At 41.6% G+C, this 14,812-nt stretch overlaps 1 protein-coding gene across 1 annotated transcript in view; it reads right to left on the reverse strand.

Annotated features, from left to right (window-relative positions):
* The window catches only part of ATRN (attractin), a 169,432-nt gene that overhangs the window by 16,435 nt on the left and 138,185 nt on the right, over positions 1–14,812 (reverse strand). Inside the window, exons 23-24 of the mRNA XM_012639248.1 lie at positions 3,827–3,905; positions 137–244 (exon numbers count right to left, since the gene is read on the reverse strand). Of these exons, the coding sequence (XP_012494702.1) occupies positions 137–244; positions 3,827–3,905 (187 nt within the window). The remainder of the gene's footprint in view (positions 1–136; positions 245–3,826; positions 3,906–14,812) is intronic.

Consider the following 14,812-nt stretch of genomic DNA (forward strand, 5'->3'; position numbering starts at 1 on the left):
AAAAAAAAAAAAAAAAAGAAGAGAGAGGAAATAAGAAGTAATGAAATAAGGCCTTTCTGCCCTCTCTGGTTTCCCAGATTTAGAAGCCTGAGTTTTAAAAAGTTAACTTATAGGAAGTTTTGAATCATGTTCTCACCTTTATACTCCCCCCAATAAGATCAGGAGGCTCTTCATCTGTTTCCAAGGCAACATTGACAGAGGCAAAGGGACGGCTGGCCATCTGTTGCATCTCACGAAGAAGTTGCTAATAAATAGTACAGCAAGTGTTAATGCAACAAGTACTGAGGGGATTTTATTAGTTAATACCACATATTAAAAATACTTCATCGTTCCTGATTCAAACAAATCAGGTCCAAAATGATACTTTTGTGACAAAGAAAACTGGACATGGGCTAGGTATTAGATAACATTAGGAATTATTAAAATTTGTGGGATGTGATAACACTACTCTTGTTATATTTTTAAAAAGTCCCTGTTACATACTAAAGTACTGTGGATGTAATGCTGTAACGTCTGCTTGTTAAATATGTCAAATGAGGTAGCCCTATCTCTTCATATTTCTATTACTAGATTAAAGTTGGGCTTTCTTTCTTCCTGATAAAACTTCAACCAGGTATTCATACAGCAACAAAAACCTGTGCCTCCTTACACAGCAGATAGGAACTGAGAGAACTCTTCATTCAGAGAGGTGGTGTAAGCTAAAAATATAAACAAACATGGAATTCTGTAGAGTAGAGGGACAAGCAGGGGCTCTGGATTTGGGAGGGCTTGGCTGTCAATCCCTGCTCCAACACTCTCTAGCTGTGTGACCTTAAGGAAGGTGTTTCAAGTCTCTGGGCTCCAGTTCCCTCCTCTCTGAATGTGTTTCTACCCCCTAAGATTGTCATTGGGATCAAATGAGATACTACAGCACAGCACCCAACACATGGTGAATGCCCATTCATATATCATTAAGGGTGTCAGAGATCTTCTGGGCATGTTGTTGAAGCTTTGAGGTTATGCTATGGAAGACAAACAGGCCTACCTTTGACTATCTACTTGGAACTATTGTAGGAGACAGAATCTTGGGATGGATAGATCATGGCTCTGTTCTAGAACGGCATTTTTACATTAAACATTTTCTTAAAATACCAATAATAACATTTCTACATTTCATAAAGCTGTCGGTCCATTTACTCAGTAAATATATGCAGCAACCCATCTCTGGGTTCTGTGTCATTCTAGGTGCCGGGGTCATAGTAGAGTGACCTACCCTGCTCCAGTTTCCATTCTAGTGCCTTTAAGAAGAGTGCAGGAGATAACGAACCAGGTTCTGGTATATGGCAAGGACTTAAAGAGTGGCAGCTGCTACTATTATTGTTGTTACAAATAACATCAAATCATTGCTTCTACAATTCTGAGAGGGAATAAATCATGACTGATATTTTAGAAATGATGAAACCAGTCAGGTTCACAGTTACAGAGAAATTTCAGATCATAAGGGTAAAAGCTTAGTTTATTAGTTGATCAACTGCATATTAAGTACACTTTTTTTTTAACCTTTTTTCTCTACAGGGTGTTCATCTCCTTATTTTCTCTCTCATGTTGCAAATAATCCTGTTGATTCATTTATTTTTGATATACTTAAGTATTAATTTTTATGCAAGCAAATCTGAGTCTCAATAACCTTACATGAAAATAATAATTTTGTCTCCTTTCCAATAGTAACAAAACTTCTTATTGCTTTTTCACATAGTGCTCAGTCTAAAATATCCAGAACAAAATTACATGACCTTGGGGACTACATGATGATTAGGAATTTGGGCTGTGAAGGCAGAAGTCCATAGTTTAAAGCCCAGTTCTGTCTGTTAGTAACTACGTGATGATGGTAGGTTACTTTGCCTCTCTGATCCTCAGTTCCCTCATTTATAGAACATGGCTAGTGACAGTACCTATTTCATATGGTTGGCATGAGGATTAAACTAACTAATCGACATAAAACCATTTAGAACTGGACCTGGAATTTAGAAATGCTCAAATATCAGCTCTTATTATGACATAACTTGTCTGGATTTTATTGGTACAACTTCTAGTGTTTTCTCATCATGAGTGATGCTGGTTATGTAGATATTCTTCATAGTGTTAAAAAGATATTTTTGAGTTTACTAAGAGTTTTGTTATTAAATTAGGAATAGGGTTTGAATTTCAATAAATGACTAAATGACTACTTCGCCTCTAATAAGAATTTAGATGTTATTTTTTACACACTGATATCATATATTCTAATAGGTTTTCTGATATTATATGATTATTTTATTACACTGGCAACTAAACTAATGCACATACATCACTATGAAACTGGTCTTTATATTTTGGTGCTGTCTTTGTCAAGTTTTGGTATCAAGGTTTCTATGCATAAAATGAGCTGGGAATCTTTTAAGCTTCCCATCTTCTCCTTTGCTCTGGAACAGTTTATAGATTTTGGAAATAATTCTCATAAGCACCTAAGGAGGAATAGGCTATCATTATCTCCATGAGCTCATCTCAACCTTGAAACTCCCTGGGTCTAATGCTCTTCTTGGAGACAGTAATACTTCAATAAGTTCTCAGTTCCTTTCCTGGTTACCAGCTTATAGTATTTTCCTACTTCTATCTTACTCCATTTTGATAACTTATATTTTTTTAGAACATCCTACAATTCATTGGGATTTTAAAATGTTATCAGTTACAGCTATTTAAAAACTGTCTGAATATGTTATCCCTTGAATTAAAAAAAATAATAATAATAAAGAGGATGCAACACTGCCTCTATGATAACATCACCCTACATGGGTGGCCCACAGGAAGAGGCCCATATCCTGGAGCCTCTCTTAACCCTGTTACAGACACTAATGTTCTATGAATAGCACTGAGTGCTTGTGAGTTGTGATTTTAGATACTTCAATTCTCTTCTAAATCTCATCTACAGATACATTTTTATATAGAAAAAGGCATGAGTAGACACAGAAAACCAAGGAGAGCATCGAAGTCTAGATATTATATATGTGACCATTACCATTAGCAGCAATGCAACTGACATGATGACTAAAAGAAAGGCAAAGTATTGACGCAAGTGAAAGTTGCAATAAAGAAGTTTTTATGTTGTAATTTTTTTTGAGACAGGATCTCACTCTGTTGCCCAGGCTGGAGTGCAGTGGCATCATCATAGCTCACTGCAACCTCAAACTCCTGGGCTCAAGCGATCCTCCTGCCTTAGCCTCCTAAAGTGCTAGGATTACAGGCATAAACTATCATGCTGGCTATGTTGTAATTTTTAACCTATTTATTTGAATTTGTCAATTGTAAGTATTTGCTTGATTTATTTTACTTTTGGAATGGAGCTCTAGAAATAAATCAAGATTCATTTAAAAACAAGTCATGCTAAAAACTTAGATGCACATTTATCTTTCCTTAAATAATGATAAAATTTTGAGATGCTTAAAAGGCTGATTCCACTCTCATTCTTACGAAAGTCTCTTAAGAAGGCTGTGCTGTGGTGATCTCCAGCCCGAGTCAAGGACTCCGGGTTCTGGTAGGAAGGATAAAATTGGCATCTTTAAATCAACACTAAGTTTCCTTTTAGGAAGTTAAAACCCTGTGGTGCAGAATTAATCACACTTTATGTAGAATTAATCTAAGTCTTCTGACCACATACTGCAGAACTATACACTGCAGAAAGGCAGCAGTATTCTTACTGTGGATTCGGCTATCAGCTATCCCTAAATAGCTAACATTAACTTGCTTAAGAGAAAAAAGAAAGAAAAAAGCTATTACAGGAGTTCTTTCATCTTTATCCATTGAGGCTTACCTCTCTACGCCTGGAGGCCCAACAACTTTGTTTGATCTTCCAAACCACAGCAGCCACCAGGAGCAAAGAGAGGAAACAACTGTGAGAAAGGAAAGTACTGAGTTATTATCCCAGCCCCCAGAATCAGCACTGTCACCGTCACCCAGACCTCAGGCCAGGCAGTGAAAACAACCCCCAAATACCAACTCCAGGCTCCCTTCTGAGGCTTCACCAGGACAATGTCCCAGTTCACAGGGAGCAGAGTATGCGAAGACTTTGGTGAGCTGAGCTTCCTGACCTGACCTCCTACGTGGTACTCAGAGAGCCCTGACCTCCACTGGGCCTTTATCAGAATGGCCCATCGTGGCTTATCACAAATGAGAAAAATAATTCTAAGACAGTTATAATAAATAATAAGTGTGCTATTTAATCAAATTAGCAAACACTAGTAGTTTAAGAAAATGAGAAATTTTTTTTTTTTGGGAGATAGTGTCTTGCACTGCCACCCGGGCTGAAGTGCAGTGGTGCCAGCATAGGTAACTGCCACCTCAAACTCCTGGCCTCAAGTGATCCTCCCTCCTCCGCCTCCCAGAGTGCTAGGATTACAGGCAGGAGCCACCTCGCCCAGCCAAGAAAAGTTAATTATTAAAGTAACAATCAGCTTTTCATAAGAGGCAAACAGAAGAAATTATTGTGTAATGATTAATACATGTTCAATAATATTTTTATAAAGTAAATATGTATTGTTTATAAAATAAAACATTTAAGATGATCAAACTCGGCCGGGCATGGTGGCTCATGCCTGTAATCCTAGCACTCTGGGAGGCTGAGGTGGGAGAACTGCTCGAGGTCAGGAGTTCAAGACCAGCCTGAGCAAGAGTGAGACCCCGTCTCTACTAAAAATAGAAAGAAATTAGCTGGACAACTAAAAATATATATAAAAATTAGCTGGGCACGGTGGCACATGCTTGTAGTCCCAGCTACTTGGGAGGCTGAGGCAGGACGATCACTTGAGCCCAGGAGTTTGAGGTTGCTGTGAGCTGGGCTGATGCCACAGCACTCACTCTAGCCCGGGCAAAAGAGTGAGACTCTGTCTCAAAAAAAAAAAAAAAAAAAGATGACCAAACTCAAGCTAACAATTTTCTTAAAAATATTAGAAAATAACTCCTAGTGGCCTTATAACTGCAAATGATTCCAATACTCTCTCATCTATAAACCAGGTATTAAATGGTTTGAAAGCTATTATAGCAAAGAAAATGATTGACTTACAGTTAAAAGCAAGAATGAGCTTAACAAATAAGCCTCTTAGATAACTACTATAAAAAAATTTAAAACTGGCATTTTTACTCAGTAACTTGTAACAGAGGCTTGCTACGGAGTATTTTTCCACATGCAGACATGAGGCTCTCTGCCCTGTGCCATCAGGTACCCTCTTGCCGAGCTCTGAGTTCACAGGATGGGGTCAGCTACGTGAATGGCACTTCAGTGCACCCACCTCAGTGCTGACACTGGACAGCATTCCTGGGCTGGCTGGAGAAAGGCATTCTAAGATGGTAGGAACTGCCCTTTCACAACAGAAACCTCAAGGCTCCTGTAGCCTACTGCATCCCCAGGATGCACAAGAGTGCAGACTCCTCCAACAGGTGCCCTGACAAAAGGCAATCCAATAGGATCACCCCTCAATGCTCCCGAAGGGCCATCAGTCAGAGGAGAGCCTTCAATTCCTACCTTGCAAGGCTTCCCTGCTGTCCTGACACTGCCAACCCTTCCTCCTTTCTGACAGTCTATGCTGTTCTTTTAATCAAAACTTAATTGGGCCAGGTCCTGTTCTAGGCTCATGGGATGCATCGATGAACAGGACAAAGATCACTGTTCCCATGGAGTTTACACTCCAGCAGGTGAAAACAAACAGTAAGCAAAATAAATAAGCAAATTATAGAGCATGTCAGAAGGTAGTTAAGTGCTACAGGAATAAAGGGTGGTAAGGGTAAGCGGTTCAGAAGTGCGAGCACCATTCCAGAGCAGGATGGTCAGAGTGGGTGGGCCTCACTTCCTGAGAAGGTGCCATTTGAGCACAGACCCAAAGGAAATATGGGAGGTGGCTCATGAATGTCTGCAAAAGTACACCTGGACAAAGAGGTGTCAGCTTAAAGCCCAAGGCAAGGATGTGCCTGGGATGGTTTGAGGAACCTCAGGAGGCCAGTGTGGCTGGAGTGAGGTGAGTAAGGCCAGAGATGAAGGCAGAGAGTCAGGGTAGGTTGAGGGGAGGGCAGATCACACGGGGCCCTGCAGGCATTATAAGGGCACTGGATTTTACCAAGTGGGAGAGGGAGCCAGTGCAGGTTTTTGAATAGAGAAGTATCATGATTTAACTTATGCTAAGAAGACCATGAGGGCTACAATGGGAAAATCAGGGAGAGCAGTAGTCTAGGTGAGAGATGATGGTGGCTCGAACCAGGGTGGTGGTAGCAAAGGTATGAAAAGAACTTTGGAATCTGGATACATCAGGAATCCTATTTTGGACATGCTGAGCCCTGAGATATATACCGGACAGCCAAGGGGGGATGTCCTGGGCAGACAGAAGAACGTGGAGGCTGGGTGCCTGGTCTGGACTGGACATGGCATCTGAGAGTCATCAGCATATGTATGGTATTTGAAGCAATAAACCTGGATGAGGTCACCAAGGGAGTGAATACAAATAGAGGAAAATGTCCTGGGGCTACTCCAACACTGAGAAATTGGGGAGAACAGGAAGAAAAAGGAGTCTGAGAATAACCTTCTCAATCTTTCCTGGTTTCCACGCATAATCCTGCTTTTTATTTTTATTCTAATAAACACAAGGAGGCAGCAAATCCACAAGGAAGAACTTAAAGCCAATGAGAACAGCTTCTAAAATGGTCGAGAGACTGCTGCTGTAGCTGAGTACAGAGCTGGCCTCAGACGCAAGGGTCCTGGTGTCACTTAGAGGCCTCTCTTGGCACCACCCACAGTACAGAAAGTCGGTGTCCCCTTCCTCAAGGCCCGGGGGAAGGGCCTTCTGTCTTCAATGCAAATCTGTTGAAAACACCAACGCTCCTCCCACCTGCTCCAGCTACAAGAAGTGACAAAAACAGCATACTAACACAGTGATCATCTCCCAAAGCTGATACATGCATGGTTTCTGAGGTAAACATAACGAAGAATTTATCAGTCATTCCAAAAAAATGGTACTCACTGATACTCCTCCCTTCTTTTTTTCCCCTCCTCCTAATTTGGATACAGATGTGGCTGTAGTTCACTGTTCATCCTACTGTAGTCCCTGTTATCAATTGTTTTCTATATTTTTCAATGCATATATAATTTTGAAAAATGTTATGGAAATTTTCAAATGTACACAAAGTAGAGAGAAAAATCTAGTGAATTCCTATATGTCAGCCTATTTTACTCAGCTTCAACAATTATTAACATTTTGTCAATGTCATTCACAGCTCATTCTTAAAGAAGAATATATTTCTCTCTTTCAATACTAAGGCACTGGCCCCAGGCCATTGGCCTTTCATAGCTTCTTAGCTTTGTCCCTGAGGAAAAAACAAGAATCTTTTGGCTTTTTTCTTCCAAATCCAGTCCTGCTTGTCCAAGGTTTGTACTTTCCTGAGACTACTCTGAAAAATCCATGCCTTGATTTTTAAGTCTTTCTTTCCATCTTTTGTATGTCTTTTAAAACACAATTTGAGAGAGTTTGGGGACATCTGTTTGTTTCTCACTAGCTTAACTGTAATGGTGCAGCTAGGATTATATTTTTGAGAGTGTCCTGAAGTGGCTCCTTTTTCCTTCCAGAGAGTGAGGCCTTTAAAGAATGGCTCTTTCCCTGCCCTTAAAGTCCAGCCTTCCTAAAACTCTCTTGGCCTGGCCTTGACTTGCTGGCAAGCCTGAACTGAGAGATACCACTGCTTCTTCCCAAATTCCTGGGATTTGTATTTACCATTCTAGTCAGAATTAGGTCCAGAATAGCAACATCCTACATCATTTCTATCTTCTGGAAAATAAAATGGTCAACGAGCTGTGGATTTGTCAAAATGTCTGCTATCAATCTGACAAGGGTCTTAGCAGAAATTCAGATAATAAAAAGTTTTATGAAAATATTCTATCCTATATACCTTGGGAATTCCCATTACATTCCCTCTTTTGGCCAGGTGGCGTGACATCACCTGTTTCTCTCTTTATCCTCACCCAAATGCTGCCCTCTAAGGCTCCTCTCACTGTAGCCACAGACTTTCACAGCGTTAGCTGCCTCTCCTCCTCTTGTTAATAAGTCGTCGTCGTTCTAACCTTACTGGCACGTCACCTCCGGGATTACAAAGCTCTTTTACATGTCACCTCCCTTAGTTCTCAGAGCAAGCAAGCGAGAGTCATTATGTCCTTCTTTATACAAGAGGCTCCTGCTTGAGGCTGGAGAAGCATCTCATTAAGGTATAAAGACTTAACAGATTGTGTCAGGATCTAGAGTTCACTTCACCGTGCCTTGAGTCCGAAAGTACTTTTCCTAACTTATCTCACGCTGATTTTCTCATCTGAATCATTGACCTCCCCCACCCCCACCGCTAATTCTCTTTTCTGTATTATACGACATACTCTTCAGAGGGCTTGGGACTGTCTGTCTGGGTAGCTTTCTCCTTCTCCTTATTTACTCCATTTTAAATTCTTTTGGACTTGGTTAACTTGCCCTGAGAATATATTTTCTTCCCCATGCTCATGACAAGGATTCTATTCTTAGCTAAAATCTCATCATCTCTAGTTTGTAAACATCGTCCAGAAAAATCAAAGTTCTGGATTCTTTTCCAAACGTTGAACCTTCACAAAGGAGAAGTGATGAAAACACCATCTGTCCTTGTTTATTACACAAGATGCTAGGGTCCCTAGAGATGCTTTCCTGATCAGTTCTGATGGTGCCATTCAGTCTCCAGTGACTGGACTCCCAGCAGAAGTGGTTGGTCCTCACCAGGCTGGTACTTAGCAGCAGGATCATCTCATTTCGCACCCATGTTCCCAGGATACAGCACACCTGCTGAGTGGAGCTTCTGAGTCAGCACACAGTCTCTACATCCCTTAAAAGCAAGCCATTGACCAGCAGCACGGGCTCCTTTCGCTGAGGGAGGTTAGTGGCCACAGTTCCTAGTTACTCTGCATGTCTCCGGAAGGTCTAGTTTACTTCCCACAAACATCTGAGCAGACTAAGTGCTAGATGCTGAGGGTGTGCGTATATACAGGGGGGAACAAGAGACTGTATGCCAGCGCCCTTGAAGCTTAGAGTCTGTGGCCACAGACAGTAAGCAAGTAAACATACAAATATACTATTCAAACTGTGATAAGTACCATGATGAAAAATAATCCAGTTCTATGGGAGAGAAGAACAAGGGGAGACAGTTTAGTACGGGGATTCCAGGATGGTATCTTGGACTAAGTGACGCTGTGCCAGGATTTGAAGGATGAGTGGGTCTTGGTCCCCAGCTCCTGGCACAGAGCCCTAAAACCCTAGGAATTTTCAGAGTGACAGGAGTATTTGAATGCTAATGAGATGATTCATGGGGAGGAGGGGCCTAAATAGCTTCAGATGGGGACTGGGCAGCAGAAAAACCAACTAAGTGGTTAGAGGGTTAGAACTTTCAGCCCCATCCTCCAACCTCCAGGGAGGGGAGAGGACTGGAGATGGAGTTCAATTGCCAATAGCCAGAGATTTCATAAATCGTGCCCATGTAATAAAACCTCAATAAGACCCCAAATGATGAGGTTTGGGGGAGCTTCCAGGATGGGGAACACATCAATGTCAGGGAGGGTGGCTTGCCCACCTTCCCCATCTCCATCTCTTCTGTTTGGCTCTTCGTTTAAAATAAAACTGTAATTGCAAGTATAGTGCTTCCCTGAGTTCTGTGAGTTATTCTAACAAATTGCCAAACCTTGGGGTGACGGTGTCATTGGAACTCCTGAATTTGTAGTTGGCTCCACAGAACTGTGGTAGCCTGGGCCCCACTTGTTGGTGTCTGAAGTGGGACTGAGTCTTTAACTTGTGGGGTCTGCTCTAACTGTGGGTAGTGTCAGAATTGAAATGAATTGTAGGACACCCAGTTAGTGTCAGAGAATTGGAGAACTGGTTGTTGTGTGGAAAAATCAAGGAATGAGTAAAAGTATACAGATGAAGGGTAGTAAGAAGAGTATTCCAGAGAGAGGGAAAGGCACGTACAAATGCTCAGAGCTGGGAAAGAGCTTGGTGCTTTTGAGGAAATAGGAGACACCCAGGTAGGAGAAATGTGAAGGAGAACAGTGTAAGGTCAATGTGGAGAAGTAAGCAGAGGCCTGTTCACCCAGGACCTTAAATTTTATTTTAGATATGACAGGAAGCCACAGGAAATGAGATAAAGGGACAGACACAAACTAATTTACGATTTTAAAGGTCTCCTCTGGAATTTTTGTGGATCATAGAGAGGCCAAAGTCAATCGAAACAGTCCAGGGGTGACTGCGATGGTGGGGGGTGGGAGGGAGGCGGAGAGTGGCCTGATGGCCTGATATGCTTTATGGCTGTAACTCGGGCATGGCGAGCAAGTGCCCGCTGGGCGTGAAAGGGAGAGAAGTGGCTTGGAACTGGTAGTTCCATGTTGCCAATTAGGGAGGTGGGGAAGACTGGTGAGGAAGGACCAAATTGAATCGTCACTTCTGGGCATGTCATGCTGCAGATGGGGAAGGCGAGGTTCAACCAGAGAACGCAGAGTGAGCAGATGGCTAGGGCCAACGTCTGGAAGAATACCAGCAGTGAGAGGCTGGGCAGAAAAGGCTATACAGCAGGGAGGCCAAGAAGGAGTGAACTCGGGGCAGTCTGGGTCACAGAGCCTCAAAGAGTCCCACTGACAGCACTGACAGGGTGGTCAGTTGGCTGATACTGCTGAGAAGTCAAGAAGATGAGAACTGAAAAGTATCCCTTGGTTTTGGCAACAGCAGTCCCCCCTTATCCACGAGGGATATGTTCCAAGACCCCTAATGGACGTCTGAAACCATGGATAGTACTGAACCCTATATATTCTATGTTTTTTTCAATCTGAAAACCAAGACATGAATGGGCAGGCAGCATATACAGCGAGGATATACTGGACAAAAGGATGATTCACATCCCAGGCGCAACAGAGCAGGATGGCACAAAATTCTATCACACTACTCAGAATGGCACGCAATTTAAAACTTAACTATTTCTGGAATTTTCCATTTAATGTTTTCAGATCTTGGTTGGCCAAGGGGAACTGAAACTGTGGAAAGTGAAACCACAGATAAGGGGGGACTACTGTATGGATATGCTAGTTAACCCTCAGTAAGAAACTCAGCTGGGGTATAGGGATGGCAGCCTAACTGGAAAGGCTGAAAAGTCAAAAAGGTGCTCCAAGCTCAGAGCCAATGGACACAAGGAAGGAGAGGCTTCTGGGAAACTACCAGAGTGTTCAAGGGGAGCTGCATTCAGAATGGTCACATCTGATGGCTTCTTCCCCTCCTCTGCCTGAGCTGAGCGGTGGAAGACAGGAGCTGAGGCAGTGGGCTTTGGCCCTGGGCCAAGGAGGCCAGGCAGGATGGGGGCTCATTCAGTACACCCCACCCAGCAACACATTCTGCCCCTACTCCACACTCACTAGAGGTTGTGGCAAACAGAAACAATATCTATATACAGCAAACACGCATGGAATCTTCAACACACCCAAAATCAGACATTTGGAGGAAATGAACATCACGCAAGAGAGGTATCACACAACAAAGCTGAGGGATAGTTATTCATAGCACAAAATAAGACTTCAAAATAAAATAAAATATTATCAGTCTTGCAAAGGAATATGAAAGGAAATTTTATTCATAAAACCAAAACAGGTTATTAGGAAAAAGAGAATTAAAATACAGATGCTAAAATAAAAAACTCATTGGATGGGTTCCAACTTTGGAGTAAATTAATGAGCTGGAAAATATTGCCAAAGAGCTCACCTAGAGTGCAGTGTAAAAGGAAAATGAGAGAGAGTGTTAAGAAATATGGAGGACAGGCTGGGTACGGTGGCTCATGCCTACAATCTCAGCACTTTGGGAGATCAAGGCAGCAGGATTGCTTGAGCCCAGGAGTTTGAGACCAATGTGGGCAACACAGCAAGACCCCGTCTCTACAAAAAAATTAAAAAATAGCCAGGTGTGGTACATGGGCCTTTGGTCCCCACTACTTGGGAGGCTGAGGTAGGAGGATTGCTTTAGCTTGGGAGTTGAAGGCTGTAGTGAGCTGCGATTGCACCACTGCACTCCAGCCTGAGAAAGAAAGAAAGAGAGAAAGAAAGAGAGAAAGAAAGAGACAGAGAAAGAGAGAGAGAGAGAGAGAAAGAAAGAGAGAGAGAAAGAAAGAAAGAAAGAAAGAAAGAAGAAAGAAAGAAAGAAAGAGAAAGAAAGAAAGAAAGAAAGAAAAAAGAAAAAGAAATATGGAGGACCCAGAATCTCTCTCCTTTATCTAACAGAAAATTGAAGAACCAGCAAATAAAACTAAAGGAGAAAAAAGCAATCAAAGAAATACAAGATAATGTTGCAAAACTCAAGAAAGACTCCAGTCTTCATACTGAAGGGCTCCCTACCCCAAATCAAGTTCTAAGAACTTCTCCAAGAGAATTATCTCTAGGATATAGTTCTGTGTAACAACAAAAACATCCAACAAAGGGGAAGATGTGAGACACATAAAATGGTAGAAGAAAAAACCTGTAAAACTTATAAAAACTGTTCAGATATGATGTAAAATACTGTAATTAACCATCTAGAATTTAAATCTCAGATAAGTACTAGCTAGGTGGTCACTGTATGGTTGTGGGGGAATAAACATGGGGATCTCTCAGAGCCCTAAATAAAGCAGACTGCCCTTGCTGCAGGCTGGAATCCTGAAGCTGCCAGGAGCTGAGGCCATGCTCACATCCCCTCAGCAGTCACAGAACCCCTCCCTTCTTCCCCACCTGGACTCCCTGAGCTTGCATATAGATGGATGTAATACTAACCCAGCCCCTGAATCCACACAACTTTCAGTTAACTTACGGTTTCACAATGCCAACTGAACACCAGACCCACTGGAAAGCCATTAAAATACCTTTAAATATGATCAGGTCCCATACTAGACCAACTAAATCAGCATCGCTGGGGGGTGAGGCCCAGACTTCCCCAGTACAGCCAGGGCTGAGAGTCACGAGATAACTCTTTCAGGCTCTCAGAACCCAATTTAAAATTTGTAGGAGAGACCTCTAATTGGCCCTGTTCATCTTTGCAAGTCAAACTGTAGGTTAGTCTTGGCTGCCCTTAAGATTTAGACAGTTAAATAACTGCAATAAAGGGTTATTAGGGCTGCAATAAAAACATGAGTAAGGGGAGAGTCCAAGAAGGGGTGGTCTCTGGGACAAACGGGCCTGGAGAAGAATTCATGGAGTGGACAATTACGCTGGGCTGTGAAGGAGTAAGAACATGACAGGTCAGTGGGATTGGGTACCCACCTTTGAGACCAACACAGAGAACTGGATATGTGCACCCCCACCCATACCCTGCTGCTCACACGGCCAAACAGAAAGGGAATGATGACTACCTCAGAGGGACTCATTATCTAGTGGAAGCCGCAGGGCAAATATTTATGAAATAACTGAATTTACAAGAATGTAAGATGATCCTTTGGCCCCACTCTGAAGGAACTATGGGAGATGGCTGGTGTCAGCTGAGTCACTGCCTGGCACTAAGCAGAATAAAAACATGGTGGGAGGGGCAGAAAGAGATTTGAGGATTTAAATTTTTCTATGATAACATGATAGATGGTGGTTTCCTTTTATAATCTACATTTCTATGGAGATTTCCCTGTGAAAGAGAAGGTGTTTCATCAAATTTCCAGCATTCCATATTGCTGGCATTGTATCATTTGTAACAGGTCCTGCAGTGCCCCCAAAGCCCCAGTGAGCTGAGCTGGGCATAATCTGAAAAAGGTTAAAATAGAGGGTGAGTTTCTGGCCTGCTGGATGGCGTAGCCGTGGAGCTGAGGGAATGACATCCTGCCTTAACCTACTGACAAGCTTCTAGAAGCATAACCACTTGCAAAAACAGTGATATATCCAGATAAATTAAAGATAGATAAAGGAGGACCTAAACATTAAAAAAGAATAACAGATAAAACACTCACAAAGAAAATACAAGAAAAAACTGACAGATACACTTGGTGAAAAATACCATATATGGGATTAGAAGACAAACAAGTGTTTAGAAAAATATAACGCACATGTACATGTGCATATTAATAGTCACAAAATATAAAGCGCTCCTAAACTTCAGTGAGAAAAAGGGCAAGCATCCCAATCAAAATATGAGCAAAGGATATGAACAGGTAACACAAAGAAGAACTATAATAGACCAGTAAATATCACTAATAATTAAAGAAATCAAACTAAAAGATACCATTGACATCTCCCAGACTGGCAAAATTAAAAATAAAGATAATTTCTAGTGTTGAGAGTAAGAGACATAGGTAGGCTCATTCTTGCTGTAGGAGTGTAAACTCATGCAACAATTCTCAAGGGCCATTTGGCAGGTTTTTGCATTCTGATATAGCAATTAGACGATAAAAAGCTATCCTAGAAAGATACTCACAGAAAAATACAAAGACATACGCAATAAAAAATTGAGGACAAAGAGTCAGTTGAAAAAGGAATGGTTAAGTAAATATGGTGCATTCATACTATGGAAAAAGTTGTTTTTTAAAAAAATGAGGTGAATCTACACATGGGAAAAGTAAACCACAGAACACTGAGTAAAAGAATCAAGTTATAGAACAATATATAAGACCTGAGGTAGCCCATTTTATAAATCAAAGAATCAGAAAAACACAATTTATGTGCAGTGTATATACACAGACAAAAATTTTTGGAAACATAAATACCAAAATATTAACAGTGGTAATTTCTAGAGAGTGGGATTGGGGAAACTTTAAATTTTTATGTTATTTTATT

This window comes from Propithecus coquereli, unplaced genomic scaffold, assembly GCF_000956105.1.
Source record: "Propithecus coquereli isolate 6110/MARCELLA unplaced genomic scaffold, Pcoq_1.0 Scaffold139, whole genome shotgun sequence".
In the NCBI taxonomy this organism is placed as follows: Eukaryota; Metazoa; Chordata; class Mammalia; order Primates; family Indriidae; genus Propithecus; species Propithecus coquereli.